Below are 20,004 nucleotides of genomic sequence, written 5' to 3' on the forward strand. Positions count from 1 at the left end.
AGGGATGTACATTATCCCACTTAGTACAAGGCTTCTTGCCACCAAACATAAAAGGTAGACACAAAACATTGTTCTGAACTGCAATAGTTTATTAATTCTTTAATTAAAGGAAAAGCTGACAGAAATGAAAATGGCTGAATGGAGCATACACTAACCTACATATTATTCAGTCAAAAACAGCAGCATGACAGACAAGCATTTGGGATGTAAACATATTCGCTGACAGTCAAGATGATTCGAAGTACCTGGATGAACCTGTGCTGCTATCTCAGAGTAACTTACTTCAGAATGTTATGACAGATCAATAAGTATCAAGTATTCCTAACAGCTGTGTAATAAAAGTTTACTCATAAATATTGTTACATAAGATAACGTGCCTAATGTTAGCCACAATGAGAAAAAGCAGGTGATTGAAGAGATTAAAGCACGAATGGAAGAACTGAATTGTGGTTTGCTGTGCCCTCGAAGGCAAACCTTTAGAAAATGCCTGTGATGATGTGCTATCTAAATATGAAAGAAGGCATGTCTTAAATCCATGGACATAAGACAGTCCCCTGCAGGGTGAATTTTTAACTAGGATCTGTTTTAGTGTTAAGACATTGCTTTATCATTACATGTATCATCGTTTCCTTAGTTTGTGTTGCAATAGCCCTGCAGTGATTCAATAGGAAGTCCGATGAGCTGAAAGGCGTGGTTAGGAGGAGCACACAAAAGGAGCACTGATAAAGACGTGTAAGTAACTCTCAGTGCGTAAAGAATATCTATAAACGGACTACAAGTCAAGGACGTAGTAAGTGTTGGAAACTCAGAAGTAAACAAAGACTAGGAGACTCTGGATGTAACTTCAAAAGGTGAGAATATTAGTAAACCTACTGGTAATTTCTTTTACAATAATTTACATGTATTTTCTTATCTGTTTTCCTTTTAAACCGTCACTCAGATTCAAAAACCTAGGAAGCCACTTTCAGTTTTGTTTCATGGTCAGAAAAAGATAGATGCTAAGTTAACATCCCACATACAGTGACTATTAAAGAGTAGATAAATAGATCATTAATGTGAAATTTCAGCACATATGAAATTATACTTCTATTATAAAAACTATTTTTAAAACGATAGAGATACATTTGTTGTAATGTGAATTTAATGTTAAAAGCTGTAGTTTAAATAAAAAAAGAATAATCTGCCAAATTCTGCATTTCTCTTTAAGATTATTAAGATTACCAGTTTTATAATGATTTGATGACAAATATTGCAGCTGTTGGACAACATAATATACCCTTGAGGTTTTTTTTAGATGATAATGTAGTTGTTTAGATTGCAACTGTGGTTTATTTATAGGGATAGTGCTTATTTAAATATTTATAATTTCAGAGATACAGCGCCATCCACAAGATGGTGACAGAGACCGCATAATAAGCCGTTAGAGGAGGAAAAACTCATCGTAATTTTAAACTACAGCTGATCAAATCATTATAAAACTGGTAGGTGACTAAGTTGATCTCTCTCTTTTGTATGTTGCAGTGCTGTATTTATACCGTAGTAATTGTAGTGTATTGAGTGTGAGATGGGACTTCCATTTTAGGAATATTTTTTGTTGGCCACTCTTTGTATAACCCTGAGTTACTTTTTGGTTAGTCATCTGTTTCTAAAGCGTCTCCTGTTTTCGTTACTGACTAGTTCAGTAAACTGAAAAAAAGATGTAATGCCAGCATGTTTTTCCTTATTGCAAACACAACAGTAATCTGGTAGTGATTGGCTGCTTTAGCTTTTTCTGGGTTAATTATTATGATGTCCCGATTGCAACAGAAAAATACTGGGAAATCTCCAGCCTGATCTCACGAGAAAACGTAAGTATTTTACGTTTTGCCAGTTTAGTGGCTAATTCGTACGAGTTAAGTCGTACGAAATTGTACGATTTTAAAAAGGAGGCGTGGCACCTAACCCCACCCCTATACCCAACCGTCATTGGGGGATGAGCAAATCGTACTAAATTGTACGAATTAGATCGTACAAATTCGTACGAATTAGCCACTAAATCAAAAAGTTACGATATGCCGTGAGATTGTGTTGGAAATCTCTGTAGACTGATGGCTTTTCATGCCGTTCAGCCTTATAATCTTAAAATGTGAGAAAAATCAACTGTTTTGTCATCATTTCAGACATTACGCTAGAGAATCGTTCAAATACTAGCCCTAAAGTGATGTTGGTGAAGTAGCAACGGTTTCTGCTGTTCTGACGTCAGCTGCAAATGTGAATGAATTAGTAGAAAGAATGAAGAGAGTAGTTCCTCAAACAAAAGGATTTTGAGAGAGTCTGTGCTTGATTTTCTTTTTTTATACACACAGTTATGCCTGCAAACTGTTGTATAAAACCAATATCACAGTCGTAGCAGTGCGATGTGGCTGTATATCGTCACTGGTGGGACACTAAGGCACGCATGCCTTTCCCAGTGCCGATATACAGCCACATCGCACTACTACTCGTGTGATATTGCTCAAATATAAATATATATATATAGGGCTATTGGAAAAATCTAACATTGCATTGTCCTATTTTTTATTCAGTGATTGCAATACAACTACAATTTCACTAGATGAGAATAACTACTGGAAAGAATTTATCATTTTTAGATTGGGATGATTCTGTAGGATAGTGAACAAAATATAATAAACAATCTACAAGCATAGGTACATTTGATCAATAAAAAGATACAAATGAAATAAACTGTGTTTTATTGTATTCAGAGGAGTCAAAACTGTATTCAAGTATACAGTAATTGAATAATCAAATTGCATATATAGTCTTTATTTTATAAACAGTTCATTAAAATAGATTGTTATTCATTTGTCAATGTTACAAACAGTAAAATATCTTTTTTGGTGATTGTTTATTACAGAACAAAGCCAGCATACAAAGCTAGCAACAACTATATTCAGGCCAGGGTTTGCATTAAAGGAAAATACATAAGAAATTAAATAAATAACAAAAGACAGGAAAAGAAAAAACCTCTGGGGTGAGAAATGACCTTTATACACCTCTAATATTATTTATCTTTCAGTACACTTTAGTTTATTTTGTTATTATATAAGACATTTTCTCAATAAATTCAGACCATACTTTGATTGTTTGGGGTTTAGCTTTGTTAATTCTTGCTGTAGAACGTTCTTACAATGCAACATTTTTTAGTTCAATAAGCCACATTTTGCCCGCTGGGAATGTGGGTGGATGCCAAATTTTAAATATAACATTCTTGGCTGCAGTAAGTGCTGTTTGAAATATCCTACGTTGGTACATGTTTAAGTTAAGATCATAATCATCATTCATTAAACAGATTTTAGGGTATTTAGGAGTTAAACGTATCACAAAAATCTGATATAATTTGAAAGACCTTATCTCAAAATGTACTGATTAGTGGACATTCAAAAAACATAAGTGGTCATAAGTGTCTCCACAGACTTTGAATTACACAATGTACAAAAAGGAGTAGGTGCTTTTAAACCCTGCACACACTCATGCCTCAAAAACACTTGCGAAATGATCAATTTTAATCCAGACTCAACATTGCATATACTCACGATGTGACTATTGCGAATAATCACATTGCAATATAGACATGGGGTTTATTTATAAACTAATTTCGAGAGGATAACATGCTAATGATTGAACAAAGCTGGTCATGCATTAGCCAATTCATGATTCACCAATCAGACGATTCCTTAGTCACTATAAATACCGTAAGTTCCATATCACAGCCATCTTCATTTTGAAGAATCTTCCCTTCCACCCCTACTCCTTCTTCCTTCGATGGGTGGCACGGTGGCCCTGTGGTTAGCACTGTCGCCTCACAGCAAAAACGTCACTGGTTCCAGTCCTTACCAAACCAGCCGACGTTTATGTGCAGAGTTTACATGTTCTCCCCATGCTCACGTGAGTTTCTCCCGGGCCCCCTGGCTTCCTCCCACCGTCCAAAAACACACAACTTAAGTCAATTGACTAATCCAAATCAGCATCATAGATGTGCTCCTAGTAAGTAGTTATATCTTAAGAGCAATCACTATCTGTTCATTAACTACTCAACCTGAGCTCAAACTCCCCTCTTACCCTGCAACGGGAGGGAGCTTTGGGCTCGAGGTACTCATGAGCTCAGGGCTCTCTCCCGGGACAGCATGCCAAACATGCTTTATAATCAATCATCAGCTAAGTGTGAACTCTTAATGTGTGTGTGTGTGTGTGTGTGTGTGTGTGTGTGTGTGTGTGTGTGTGTGTGTGTCTATGCATGTATGTATAGTTGTGTCAAAGCACACTTAATATTTTTGCAAACACTATAGCCAATATTTGAACCCATTGTGACTCATAAATATTAATGAAATAGCTTATGAATAATAAACAAAACAAAACATTCCTCCATGAGAAAGGTGTAATAAATGTTTTCTACAGGATATGGATGAAGAGTCTGAATCAGCATCTGAAAGCGAGCTGACGAGTAGCACTGAATCTGACAGTCTGAGTGAGGGCAACAGAAAAAACAAAGGAAAAAGGACATGGAGACAAACTGGTAAGTTATAGATGTTCGTTAAATTCTAATGAAATATGAATGGAATCATGTCTCTAATACCTGACCTTTGTTTCAGTATCCAGTAAACTTCCGAGAGAATCAAAGCTGAATGTCACATGTGGCGATAAAAAAGGCATCCTAAATCTGGAGAAGTATTATGACAGTAGGTGCAGATGCTAAAATATTGCAAGTTAATTTCAGTAGTGCTTGAATAAACTAAGTTATAATCTTCAGTGCAGAAGTGTATCTTCAGTGAAGGTCGGTGGTTTACGCCTGGTGACTTTGAGAAGTTTGGAGGAAGGGAAAAAAGCAAAAAGTGGAAAAATAGCATCCGATATAATGGACTTCCACTCCAGAAACTCATTGATGTAAGCTGAACATTTTCACTGCTAGGAGTTTCAAGTCATGCTTGCTTTTTTAAATTATAATTGGCAAGATATCATTATTATTAATAAATGAAAATGTTTGAGTGGAATGGAGTTCTTTCATCTTTTAAGAAGCAAAACATTTCAAAGTGAACAGGTTTGGTTTGTCTCTGTTGCACAGATTGACTCTGCTGAATTTTCACCTGTTGCTGATGAGCTCAGGAAAAGGAAGGTTAGACGCTGACAGGATGACTTGACCTTAAAAATAATATTGGTTGATATAAATGCAAGCTCTTTTTATGACCACCTAGCACAGAAATGTTTCTTTAGCTGCATCCCAAATGGCACACTATGCACTTATGCAGAATGTACTGATGCACTTACACGCTCAACAGCATAGTATATGTATGTAGTATCGTCCCAAATAAAACACTAATGCTTTTTTTACTAAGCGGAAATTAAAACCGTTTCCTAGATGACATTTGAAGGTTGCCAAATTAGTGAAATAAATGACCAAACTACCTAATAATACCTGCTCAGGTAAACAATACTTGGGCCAGATATCAAATGTAGTATTTGTACCAGATGTTAAAAATTAAATGTGGGCCACTTAAGTTTGGCATATCATGACCCACTTTTAAAATACATTTAAATTGTTTTTGACTAAAGAAAAAATTCTACCAATCAGGTGGCTTCGAGAAAAAGCACACCTATAGCACACCTAAAGCGAAACGCTTCATAGGTTTATATAATTTATTGCAGTCGTGGCACACCAACAGTTCAGGCCCAGTTATGAGTTATTAACTTGGCTGAGACTTGGCCCAGATATGGTCTATGTTTTGGCCCTTGTATGGAAGCCAGACTTGGTCCAGTCATGTACTGTAATTCACTGCGGCTTGTAGGCCAAGCAAAAACTGCTTGTGTGGGTCAGATCTGTCCCGGAGAAATTTTGCTATGGGGGAGCCATGACTATAACCCCATTTACCATTGGGAGGCGATATAATCACTCACGTAGGAGAATTCTGCTTTCACAATTCCAAATAAAGTAATCCAACTTGTGCGCCGAAAGCTCTCCACCTTTCCCTATGTGAGCAAAGTTGCAGCTACTGAGTGTGTGAAGTGTCCATCATTCCACACTTCATTTTACCAGCTGAATGAGTGCATCATCGGGGTAACTGAAGTGTAGAATAGTGCAAAATATGTGATTTGGGACGCACCTACTAATATACATTGTGAAATGACTGCCATTTCTTTGTTTTCATATTCTCACTCAGTGTGTTGCACAGATCGACTCTCCTGAATCCTCACCTGTCACTTACAGACTTAGAAAAAGGAAGGTTAGATGCAATGAGATTTATATATATCTATATTTATATTTATATATTTATATTTATATATTTATGTATAAACATATATAAATATGTTTATATATACATATATATATCCTTAATGATATTTATAGAAGTTAACGCTACACAAAAGTTTAAAGGTGCATTAGGTGATCTGCCAAAATGCTAACCATTTAGCATAATATCTTTGAAAACAGTCCCTCCCCTGCCATCCAAAGCCATGCCTCCTGATATCACGAACACGCATCTTCTTAAAGATGACATTAGACAACCCACTAGATCATGTCATTCGCCAGTTAGAAAACTTTATAGTACTTTATAATACTACGATTCTCAATGAAAAACTAGTGTTATCTACAGTAGCACATTTTCAGTTATGTAGCAAGCAAAACTTGTTATAATGTGCAATATTTCATGCTTGCAAGGATTGCTGGTCTCACTCTCTCACGCACGTTGCTGTAAAGTGACTACTTTATGCTTAGTGGTTGGCTGGCGTTGTGCAGAAATTACACTTATTACTAAGCCACACTTGCATGCTATTTCTGAATGAATATTCAGAGTAGCATAGTCAACAATATAGTGAGCGGGTCGCAGGTTATCATTATCCAAAAATGAACCAATATGAATATAAAACCAACTTCACCTCAGTAAAACAGGCTAAGCGGAATAGTGCTATTTACTTATGTTTTGTTGTTAAACTTGTTAAAAATCGACATTATGAATGTTGTAAAAGGTCCCTTATGAAATTGAAAATAGTCACATCAATCGTTCGCAGGAAGATTTCGGTGGCTGAACAACACTTCCATGCATATAACTCATTCGTAAAACAACCAAATCTACATGAGCTTTGCGTGACTAAAATAGTTTTAAAACAGAACATTACCTGTCTAACAGAAATACTTCAGCCATGGTGTCGTCCTTCCTCCAGCATGCAAAAGCAACTCCAATATTGATTCAGGATTTTAAAGTTTTTGATTCAGCATTTGTTTTTACCGTTGTCTCTCTCTCTCATGTCTATGTGAACGCAGCGCGAGTGCAAGTCCAAACGGCGATCTGAGGTGCACAGATGTACAAATCTCTATTTGTTGACACAGTTTGGGCTACTTATCAGAATTATGGGAATTGTCAGCCAGACAAATTTTAATTGCATGAAGATTTTTTAGTATGAGTTACCCAGAATATAAAAACACATATAAATACATTTAGATCATTTACTTTAATGATTACTATTGAAATGTGAAGAGACTTTCAACCAGCACGACAAAAAAATGCTTCTGAAGGTAATCACCTACTGCACCTAAATTTGATGTTTGTAAAAGGTTTACCGCTTTCTCCTAATTGTATGTCATGCATCTTCGCTGTTTTTCTTACAGTGCAATCAACAACGGTACACCAGCTCTGGTCAGTATAATAATGATCTCTGACCAGACCATATGCTCATCATTATAAACACTGTGTGTGTAAGATATATGCCAGTGTTTGTTGAGTGTTGAAAAATTTGTTGTAGGATCAGAGAGGACAAACAGTGATGGTGAAGATGATGACAGTGACAACAGTGTTCTTAATGTTTTTGACTTTGGTGATAATGAGGATGATGATGGCAATGAAAGGTCTCTGGATGTTACCTGCAGTTCTGACTCTGAAGTCCTACACAAACGACGCTTTGCTAGAGGTTTGTGAGCGGTCACCATTTTGGTGCCATGATATGATTTTTATAAATACAGTTGAAGTCAGAATTATTAGCCCCCTTGTTTATTTTTTTCCCCCAATTTCCGTTCAACGGAGAGAAGATTTTTTTCAACACATTTCTAAACATAATAGTTTTAATAACTCATTTCTAATAACTGATTTATTTTATGTTTGCCATGATGACAGTAAATAATATTTGACTAGATATTTATCAAGACACTTCTATGCAGCGTAAAGTGACATTTAAAGGCTTAACTAGGTTAATTAGGTTAACTAGGCAGGTTAGGGTTATTATGCAAGTTATTGTATAACGATGGTTTGTTCTGTAGACAATCGAAAAAATATATATAGCTTAAAGGGGCTAAGAATATTGACTTTAAAATGCTTTTAAAAAATTAAAAGCTGCTTTTATTCTAGCCGAAATAAACTTTCTCCAGAAGAAAAAATACAAATCAGACACACTGTGAAAATGTCCTTGCTTTGTTTATCATCATTTGGGAAATATTTAAAAAAGAAAAAAGATTGTATTCCTCATTTGGTTACTCTTTGAGTCAGAATATATATATATATATATATATATATATATATATATATATATATATATATATATATATATATATATATATATATATATATATATATATATATATATATTTGTTTTTTTTTTTTTTTGTTTGTTTTTTAGATTTATATCACTATTATGATTGGCTATCATCATTACATAAAAATAGTTCAGTGCATCCAGCTATTGCATGTGAATGTTTCAGAAATCCTGAGCAACAATATAGAAAGCTCTACACTGAAATGCTTTTCTTGCTTTTGAAATAATTTTTTTCTTTTCCAAATATCAAAATATTCTTAAATCAAGATATTATTTTAGACAAGCAGAAAATATTGTCTTGTTTTAAGAAATAATATGCCGAAATTAAGTGTGTTTTTCCTTAAAACATGCTAAATTTTCTGCCGGTGTGGTCAGCAAAATAATCTTGTTTTTTCCTTTTGACATGAGATTATATTCCTTACCCCATTGGCAGATTATTTTGCTCGTCTCACTTAATTTTTACATGTTTTACTTAAAACAAGACAATAATTTAGAACATTTTTTACTTGTCTATGAAATTATTTTTGATTTAAGATTTTTTTAGATATTTGGACTAAAAACAAGACAAAAAAAAAACTGTCAGAAAAGCATTTTTTCAGCAGTATTTATTTATTTATATGCTACTTTCTGTGCTGTTACATAGATATATTATGTGTTAAACCCACAATTTTGTTGGAAGGTAAATATTTTTTTGGCTTTGGGATGCAAAATTTGCTTGATTTAGAGTAATTCCACTTTATATAGCTAATTCAAAACTCTTTCAAATGACATATAGCCACCTACAGTACCAAATAAAGTCATGATATATCAGCTGTGTAAGAATGGGTTTCAACCACAGAAGTTCGAACTGTAGTTTTGCCGAATGACTAAAAAGTTATCAACATGATGGTAAAAAACTGTACATTCTAGTCAAACCATTCTTCTGCAATATTACACCAAAAACGGAAATTAGGGCAGTATTAATAGCTAAAAATGTGGGAGAGCATAAATATTTTGTGATTGTATTGTATTGCAATATGGAGCAATTAAATATTGAATATTGATGTTAAATCAAAAGTATTTCCACACACCAGGCCCTCATCTGCCTTTGGAATTTGTGTGAGCCTTCTTTGGTGGAAAAGACATATAAACAAATGCATTTGATAATTTTCATTCCTACAGCTGCAATATATCTGGTTTACCACTACAGCACATATCATTTAGCTGCATTAAACTTGCACTTTAGTGAGGTATAATGAATAGATGAAAAGTGGTGCAGGGGTGTACAAAATTAGCTGACAAAGCAAACACTTTCAACATTTAGGAAGTTCATTTATTAACTTTTTGTTTAAGTATTTATTAAGAGCTTAGTACTGTCGCCTTACAGCAAGAAAGAGTTTCCTCCGGATGCTCTGGTTTCCCCCACATGCACTATAGGTGAACTAAATAAACTAAATTGGCATGTGTGTGTGCGTGCGTGCGTGCGTGTGTGCGCGTGCGTGCGTGTGCGTGCGTGTGGGTGTGAGAGAGAGAGAGAATGGGGAGTGGATGGGTGTTTTCCAGTACTGGGTTGAGGCTGGAAGGGCATCCGCTGCATAACACATATACCAGAATTGTTGGTGGTTCATTCCTCTGTGGCGACCCCTGATAAATAAGGGACTAAGTCGAAGGAAAATGAATGAATAAAATATTTATTAACAGCATTAAATATTGTGGCCATTATAAATGACTAACAAATTGAGTAAATCCTCAGTGTAAATCAAGTGCAATACTCACGAAAAGATGGAAGTGGGGCTCAGTCTTTAGCTCAATAAGTTTTAAAGCCACATCAGGGAGATTATGTGGTAAATTATGTAGTATTTTTTTTTTTCAATGAACCTATCCCTTTAAACTGGCTGACAGGAGCTGCCACTGATCACATGATCACAAGTGGCCAGCCAGTTTAAAGGGATAGTATATAGTTATTGTAAATAGTTCACTCCAAAAAAAATTACCTAACCATTTACTCTCCCTTATGTGGTTTTAAACTTTTATGAGTTACTTTTTTCTGTTGGACACAAAATAAGTTATTCTGAAGAATGGTGGTCTTTGAAGACTCATCGACTTCCATTGTAGGAAGAAACGCCACTGGCCTCCAGCAACCAGCATTTTCAAAATATCTTCTTACGTGTTAAGCTGAAGAAATAAACTCTTGGGTGAGTAAATAATGACAGTTGTCATTTTGACGTTTAAGATTGAGCTCTACACACAAACAAAACTATGACAAAGCATGACTTGCAAGATAAGTACAATCCAATAATTGCATTTGACCCATAAAAGTGGGTGGGATTGGCTGTATTTTGGCGGGCATCATACTTGTCACTACTTTCACTTTCAATTTGTTCCGCTAATCGTCTGAACAGTCGAACTGCGTTGATTTATCCACAAACTAGCACTTTGTAAAACAGACTTCATTGATTCACTGGGGATCATTTCTGGACGTCAGTGTCGGTAAGTGAGCTCAGACCACATAAGTGGATATTTGTGGTTATTTGTTTTAATTGATACCATGATGCACAATTTGTGTGAAATATACATGTATAAAAGTTGAGTGACGTAATAAAGTTTATTTACTGTTTAAAAATGTTTGTGTACGTTTGTTAGTTTTATGAGCACCATATAAAACTTATCTGCTGTAAATCACGTGGACTTCTGCAAACTGCTATTATGAGCTAATCTCCAAAGCACAGATCTGTTTGATGAAGTTATTCAGTGTTGCAGTTATGTTTCCCTTATGAAATAGCAGGAGAAGGGACATGCCAGTAAGTTTGTATTGATACACTTGTGTCAATTAAAAAAATAATTTGAAATGTTCGTGTATAGGAAATGGCTTTTTAACTTTTTTGGTTGTTTGAACTGTATTAAATTATTATATGAGTAAGTTACTTCACGAAAACACAATATAATTGAAAATAAATCTCATTTGGTGTATAAATTTGTAATTATTGTGAACTGAAAGTGTTCAGAAATTAAAGAATGCAAAAGTTATTAAATCAATTTCAGTTTTGGTTGTAAACCTCGACAGCCTCATAATATAAATGTCAATGAACTGACTAACAAAAAGTGCATCTTGTAATGCCTGAAAAATTTCAACTGCGTTTACGAAGAACGTTGTTATTTATTGACAGCTGAAATGTGTTGAAAAGGCATATTCTCATCTTTTGATAACCATAGAAGTGACGTCTCTCTCTCTCTTGGTTTGAACCAGTAATCGATTCCGAGAGCAGCATGGACTCTGACAGCGATAGTTATGAAGAAATGGAAGGTGGACGAAGGAAAATGCCGGAACGAACGTGCAAGAAGGAACCTATCAAAGGTAATTGAGCTCTCCAAATTATATGAAAGCAACTACTGTATATTACATGACAGTTTTAGAAAGGATTTTTTTAAAGCATCATGTGCAGTGCAGGTCGAAACTAGCGAACAGTACAGTTTCCAAAGTTTTGGTCACTGCTTAGTGCTATTTAACGTATCCTAACAGAAGTTCCCTCAGAAAACAGAGGGATTTCTTAAACATCTCACGAGGTCCATATATTCAGAAGCACAGTATAAGATTCTTCAAGATATTTAAAAAAAAAAAAACAATAATAATAATAATGTTGTCTAAACATATACTGACAAACTTCATATAATATGCAAAATTGGGAACTAAAATATGGGGTGTTATCTTCCACACTGCTAATTGTGTTTTTTATTTCACTTTCTGTTGATTCTAAAAGTTTTGCATCCATATGTACATTTTCAAGACCTTTCTGCATCCACATGGAAATGAGACCGCTGGGTTAAAATGGTGTAATTTGTATGCCACACCTCTATGTAGCACTGTAAACAAACACAGCCAAAGGAAACACTGACATTGCTATGAAGAACAATGCAATGACCATGCATGTGAAGTCCTTCAGCATGCTCACTACAGACAAAAAAAAAAAAAAAAACAGGATACAGAAAGTTGTAACCAGTGACTTCCATAGCATTTTTTTCTACTATGGGAGTCAATGGTTACAGGTTTTCTTCAAAATATATTTTTTAAGAACGACAGAATAACAGCCATAAACAGTGTATTGTAGTGGATTCTGGTGCATAATAAAGTCTTTGCACGCTGATTTGGACTTTTTTTTGCCTTTTTTTTTTTTTTCATATTCATTATCCTAAAATTTATACTAGCACTTGTAATGTGTTTTAATGGTTGTTGTAATATTGCTAATAAACTCAGTAGCGCCAGCAGCATTTAAAATGAAATATCTGCAATCTGCCATTTTTGTAGTTTCCGGTTGTATTGTGAAGGGGTTATTCCTCCTCTTTCTAGGCTTGTGGTGCTGTGACTTCATTGTTTTCAAAAATAACTTTTGCCTTTGTGCAGCGTTTTGAGATTATTATTTAAATGTTCATTTCATTGCACCAACAATTTTAGTGTTGTGAGGATGAAAATGGTTGTTCATTGCTGTGTGGATGGGGTTTAACTGTCCAGTTTTCACAGACTTTGCAAGATGATTAGCAACAAAACCTGTAGGCAACAAATTTTATTGTGCCTTTTCCTGAAAATAATTGTGTTTCTTAAAATGTTGGCCAGCCAATCAGAATAAAGCATTTAACAGCCTGTTGATACTATACAACTTGATAGTAAAATGGTTATTAAATGTAATACACCATAACCTAAATGGCTTGCTGTAATGCCTGACACTTTTTAAGAAAGTTTAACAATGACAGCTGACAGTGTGTTTATTGTAAATGTGTAAGACATTTTCTTATCGTTTGACAATCACAGAAGTGTCGTTCCTGTCTGGGTCTGAATCAGAATTTTGTCCAGACAGCAGCATGGCATCTGACAGTGAGAATTATGAAAAATATGAAGAAAGGGAAGATGAAAGAAGGAAAGTGGCGGATCGATTGTGCAAGAAGGGACCATCTAGAGGTAACTAAATGATCTGAGTGAGCTCTCCAAATTGCATAAGCTTTTACAGCTAAGAGTCATAATCTAAACCTCATTGAAATCTCTGGGCAATTCTTGCTGACAAAGTTAAAGTTCACCCAAAAATAAAACTTCTGTCATAATTTACTCCCATTACTTGTTTCAAACCAGTTTGAGTTTCTTTCTTCTGTTGAACGCAAAATAATTTATTTTGAAAATTTGCTAAAAACCTGTAACCATTGACTTCCATAGTATTTCTTATTCCTATTATGGAAGTCAATTGTTACTGGTTTTCAGTTTTCTTCAAACTATTTTCTTTTATGTCCAACAGAAATAAGAAACTAGTAAAGGTTTGAAACAAGTAAAGGTTGAGTAAATACCCCTCATTACTGACAGTAAATTAAAATTTTTTTAGTTTTTTTCTGCTGTAACCTTCAGAAACTAATTGTATTTTTTGTTTCATGCATCAATCACTACTGTCACTAATTATGATGACTTTTCTACAAAATAAATGGTTTTGAGGTCCCTTGGTTATTTTGTAAAATACTGTTCTATAGCATGGTACAGCCACAACTACAGTACAAATTTTACATTGAAATTTGAGCATTGAATAATTTATTATTTCTGATTAATTCTTTTTAATCTCTGCATTAACATAACTTTTTTATGTAAACTCTTGAACTTTTGTTTCAGACTACAGACCGAACCAAAAAAGAACTAAAAACCAACTTCCTGTCACTTGTGGGGAAAAGGAAGGCATCCTGTATTTGCTCAAATATAATAAGGGTAGGTGACAAACTCGTTAAAGGATACATGTGTGTTTAATATATCAGTGCCAAAAAACAGCAACAACAGGTGGAACAACCACATGTTCAGTGGTTGAATGAACTACAGCTGTGTTTCTGTCTTCAGTGCAGCCATGCATCTTAAGTGAGGGCCAGTGGTTCACGCCTACTGAGTTTGAGAGGTTTGGAAAGAAGGAGAGGAACAAAAAGTGGAAGATCAGCATCTTTTATTATGGTATTCCACTGCAGACATTCATAGAGGTAAAAAAAACTGTTTCATTACTAATCAGTACTATATTTTATTAATCCTGCACAGTTATGGCTGTTATATGCCACTTAACCCTTTGGCTGCCCCTCTACCAAACGGTTGACCATGTTTTGACTGTTTTAAATAATGACTATTAAAGTAATTTAAAGAATGACTGTTTTAAATAATGGCTTACACACACAGCATTGTTGGTTTACAAAGAAAATCAAACAAACATAATCCTGTTGCACTACTTCACTTGATGTTGGTTTTATTGTAAAAAAAATAAAATAAAAATGAAAATCTGAAATATTTTATGGCATACTTAAAAAAAAAAAGGTAATCACCTTTAAAAGTATTTAAAAAATATCTATTTAGATTTTTGTTTTTTAAATAATTTGGTCTTACACTTGATATATTCAGATTTTTCATAGTATATGTATAAATTCTGGTACTTTGCCATAAACCAACATATTTACAATTTGGTAGAGGCTGATATTTTAGAAATTATAGGATGTGTTGGAAAAAAAATGCATTGACTGCGTTAACTAGCAACATTAGGAGTTAAGAAATGCAATCCAAACATTTTTTTTCTTGGTGGGGTAGTTAAACGGTTAAGCTACAATATTGTGCAGAGTGATCCATTTCAATTTAAATAATTGCAAAAAATTTAATTGACCAAATAATTGAACTTTGTGTGAATGAAAATGAAATAAAAGTGTGTACTGTAATGAGTACTAGTCAGGTGATCAGCATATTGATTGTATTGTATTTGTAAGACCAGAGTGATTATAAAATGAGGGAAGAAGAGCTTCCAATCATTGTGTTCTTGTTAGCAAGAGTGGCCTCCTTAAAAAGAAATTGCAGCAGCACAATTCCATAAGGCAAGAGTCATAATGAAGTGGCTCAAAGATCCTTGTGTTGAAAATTTGGATCTGTTGTCCGGCAGCTACCCGGACCTTAATCCAATGGAGAACCTGTGGTCAGTCCTCAGGATGGACAAGCAGAAGCCCAGAAATTTTCATCAGCTCTTAGCATTAAGCAAGAATAAATCTGTCTGTCAGGATTTGGCTTAGAATATCCAGCATTCAAGAGCAGATTGCAGCAGTTGTGAGGAACATGGGTCAACACTGTAAATACTTACCCTCTATGTACTTGCTTTTATGAAATGTTTTTGCCAATTAAAATCTGTAAAACATTTAATAATTATCGTTGTTTTCTAGTAAAGCATAGAAACGTGGGGAAAATAAATATTGCAAATACTGAAGCAGCAAACCTTGCAAAACACAAAAGTTATGTCACTGCTAACTGGCCATGACTGTAAAAATACCCTACTCAGTGGTAATATTCAAAAGAATTGTGAATTAATATTTCTGTTGATGAATACTTTGAGAAAATTCCCCTGAAATGCAAAGCAGAAGCAACACTCAGGGCTCTATCATACACCAGGCAAAACATTAGTATTATTAGTATTAGTATTATTAGTATAATTACTTTAATAGTCATTATTTAAAACAGTCAAAACATGGTCAACCGTTTGGTAGTTAATGACTAGTATTAAATAGTGAATAGATTTGCACTTATTTGTGTGCCCCTGGACTGTGTGGAATCAGTTGTGTTCAGGGACATTGTTGAAACATTGCTATTTTGAGCCAGCGTTATAAACTTCAGCATTGACTAAATTGGTCTAAAGTCAGTGGCGCTATGTGACAACTATTGGTTGGTGCACAACCCACAAATAGCGCTGCTTACATGCAAAGTGATGCAGAGCAGCACGCATACATGCCCAATATTAAAAACGAAAGGTATACAATATATAAACATTGCACTGGCTTTGTCCCATAGATGGTCTACTCACATGTTTTAACCTCATGCAAGTTCTGTCTTTGAACTTGCATGTTCTGCCATGTAGTGACAAATATGCCATAGCATAAGCACAATTAAAGGGGATGATGAGACTGTTTTATACCATGCTCTTGGTGCACTAACCATTTTATCCATTGTTAAACTAGTATTTTTGGACACACTCTGCATGCTTGTGCACTTCAGACCATTTGCTAGATTGTTAAAATTGTGCTCTTAGTGACATTATATTAAAAATTTGTCTACATTTGTCTTTTTCTATTCCCAGGATGGGCTTCTTTCATCTCCAAATTTCCGGTTTCAGACTGATCAGAAACAGGTTTGTCTTTCTATCCAGCTCACACAAACAAATAGTTCAAAATTATGGTTGGTATGAACTTTGGAAAGTAACAGGCAGTTTTTGCACAAATGTAATCCTGTTAAGGGCGAGTTCTGAAAAACAAAAGTATTCTGAACCAATATGAATCAGAATGTTGGCTAATGCAGAGTTCACAATGTCATAGCAGTCCATAATGATTGTACATTTTGAGGAACATACAGTAAATCTAATCTTCTCATTTGTTATTTTTATTTTCCAATATATTTTCTGTCCCTGACATACCTGCATTTTTCTGTTTTTTCAGGACGGGGGAGAGCTGTCCTTCTCTGACTCTGGTCAGAATTCAGGCAACTGTTAACATGAACACTCATTAACAAAAATATCTATTGTGACTCAAAAGTACATTAAAGGGATAGTTCACACAAAGTAGTGAGTTAAAAAATTACTGTTAAGTTATTTTCCTTCAGGACATTTTAGGTGAAGAGGATTTTAGTTATTTAGCAGAATTTTGAAGAAAATTTTGCCTTTTTTGCTTTTAAATGTTCAGATACTGTAAATGCTCAGTAAGACAAGTGGAAGAAGAGCATAGCCATTCAGGAAAGAGTCCCAGTTTGAAGTGCGTGAAGTACACAGACATATTTGTCAAGAACTAATTCTAATAGTTTGTGGTTCTAAAAGACGTAATTAAAAATAATTTTGGCACATTTGTTTTAAACAAAGCAAATAATATAAATGAATGCTGTGGAAGTGACCAAAGCAACAAAAGAACAATAAGGTATAAAAGATAAGTGATGTGTGTGTGTGTATAGACAAGGTATTGTTAGTGCTTGAAAATGAAAAGTAATTTTTACTATATATATATATATATATATATATATATATATATATATATATATATATATATATATATATATATATATATATATATATATATATATATATATATATATATATATATATGCATGTATAATATATTTAAGTATTTATATGTATATAAGGATTGGGTTCAATTGGTTTGGTCATTCCACCTGTGAAAGGGACTTTAATGCATAGGATAGCATTAAGGATAGCATCACAATGCAGAGGACACATAAGTTTGAAGTAATGAATTCATAAAGGGCTGCAGTACAAGTTATTTTCTATGTAAACACGAGTGCCTTGAATATAATGCAAGCAGCTATTGAAAGCAGTATAAACTGATAAATAATAGGTGTGGGTTGTTGTTTTTGTTCTGAATTCTGAATTAGTTGCAGAGGTTTGATTGTAATGTCTATAGGCCTGCTGCTATGAGAGTATTATAATAGTTCAGAACAAGAGCTTGAACATGTAGAAACAGGGTGGCATGCTTTGATACAGTAGGAATGCTCCAATCTTCCTAATGTTGTATAGGGCAACTTTGTATAAGCTCTTTCATCTTTTGTAACTAATATAGATAAATATTTGTAAACAGTAATCACACAAAATGCCTTACCGCCTTTGCAGCAAGTGCAAATGCTGCTAAATATTCACTTTTTAAATATGATTTGAAAAAGATTTTTGTATGTACATAAATTTGCATATACTTCATCATAATTTGTCTTTTTATTGTAACTTTTGATATGAGTATAAATATTGGAATATACACTCACTGGCCACTTTATTAGATACACCTGTCCAACTGCTTGTTAACGCAAATTTCTAATGCTGTGACATTCGGATGGTAGGGTCAGAGTTCGGCGTCAACAACATAAAAGCATGGATCCATCCTGCCTTGTATCAATGGTTCAGGCTGGTGGTGGTGTAATGGTATAGGGGATATTTTCTTGGCACACTTTGGGCTCAGTAGTACCAATTGATCATTGTGTCAACACCACAACCTACCTGAGCATTGTTGTTGGCCATGTCCATCCTATTATGACCACAGTGAACTCATCTTCTGATGGCTACTTCCAGCAGAATAACGCACCATGTCATAAAGTGTGAATCTTCTCAGACTGGTTTCTTGAACATGATAATGAGTTCACTGTACTCAAATGGCCTCAACAGTCACCAGATTTCAATTCAATAGAGCACATTAGGGATGTGGTGGAAGGGGAGATTCGCTTGATGGATGTGGAGCAAACAAATCTGCAGCAACTGCATGATGCTATCATGTCAATACAAAACAAAATCTCTGAGAAATATTTCTAATACCTTGTTGAATCTATGCCACGAAGGATTAAGGCAGTTCTAAGGGCAAAAGGAGGTCCAACCCGATACTAGTATGGTGTACCTAATATAGTGGCCGGTGGGTGTATATTCAGTAGCAACTTGTACCAAAAACGTGAAGTGAAGTGCGTGCCAGAAGAGTTGGGGAATGATTGGTGATGGTGACTGATGTCATTAATCTGCAAATTGTTATTATTTCTAGGTAAGACTTACCAAAATGAAATCAAATGATTGTCATTTTTTTTCTCTTTATCTTTCCTCAAAACAAAGATTCACCCGAACACCACACTGATGGTCCAGAGCCTGCAGGGTCTTCTGTCATAGAGGAGGCTGATCAGACTAGTGAAGAACAAGAAGGAGCAGCAGATCCAATGAATGAATGCCAGAACCCTATAGATTCACAAGAGACTCGGAAAACAGACCAGATGCAGTTATTTGAACTTCTGGCTAAACGGTTTAATACCATGAACAGTGCCCTAAAATCAGTAGATTCGTCTTTAAAGACGTTTATGAAAAAATAAATATAAGACTGCTGTCATAGAAAATCCTTACCATTGCATTTATTATATGCATATTTTCAAACTCCTAGTTGTATAAACAGGAATGCTTATTGTGTTAAAGCTGTTGTTTGTGTCATGACGTCACTCACTGTTTGTTTCCTGGAGTCTGGTAGATCTGCCTGATCCATCAAGCTTTATTCTAATATAATTTCCAGCCTTATTTAGTTTAAGTCTTACTTTATTATGCCTTTTCTTTCTTTGTGTTTGTTCGTCTTAATGTTGCATATTTGTTGGAGAACGTGAGTTTTGATTTTTTTATTTGTTCTTGTTTAATTTTTTTTGTTTTATTAAATGTATTTGTTTTGCTGAAATTTTCACATGTCCTCTTTATGATGCGTTTCCCTTGTAAATTTAAATTTTAAAACGGTGCGTAAAAATTGGATAGAGCACCAAAAAATGAAAATTCTGTTACCCTTTATTTGTTTCAAACCTGTTTTACTTACTTTCTCTTTTTGAACACATATGGGGATCTGTTGAAGAAAACTGGAAACCTGTAACCATCGACTTTAATAGTATTTATTTTTTCTACTGAGGAGGTCAATAGTAACGTTTTCAGC

At 34.6% G+C, this 20,004-nt stretch overlaps 1 protein-coding gene across 2 annotated transcripts; it reads left to right on the top strand.

Annotated features, from left to right (window-relative positions):
- Window positions 1-374: 374 nt before the first annotated feature.
- zgc:171506 (uncharacterized protein LOC792896 homolog) lies at window positions 375-19,758 on the top strand. 2 transcript variants are annotated; one of them, XM_056453429.1, is made up of 15 exons: window positions 375-851; window positions 4,438-4,555; window positions 4,632-4,718; window positions 4,790-4,923; window positions 5,102-5,152; window positions 6,207-6,257; window positions 7,643-7,670; window positions 7,777-7,941; window positions 11,786-11,893; window positions 13,343-13,489; window positions 14,180-14,272; window positions 14,399-14,532; window positions 16,650-16,700; window positions 17,005-17,035; window positions 19,158-19,758. In XM_056453429.1, the coding sequence occupies exons 2-15, from the start codon at window positions 4,441-4,443 to the stop codon at window positions 19,406-19,408; spliced, it is 1,446 nt and encodes a 481-aa protein (XP_056309404.1). In that variant the 5' UTR covers window positions 375-851; window positions 4,438-4,440; the 3' UTR covers window positions 19,409-19,758. The 2 variants fall into 2 exon arrangements, with proteins under 2 accessions (XP_056309404.1, XP_056309402.1); XM_056453427.1 differs by lacking the exons at window positions 375-851; window positions 4,438-4,555; window positions 4,632-4,718; ... (3 more) ...; window positions 7,643-7,670; window positions 7,777-7,941 and adding an exon at window positions 9,249-11,028.
- The last annotated feature ends 246 nt before the right edge of the window (window positions 19,759-20,004 follow it).

This window comes from Danio aesculapii, chromosome 3 (genome assembly GCF_903798145.1).
Source record: "Danio aesculapii chromosome 3, fDanAes4.1, whole genome shotgun sequence".
Classification (NCBI taxonomy): Eukaryota; Metazoa; Chordata; class Actinopteri; order Cypriniformes; family Danionidae; genus Danio; species Danio aesculapii.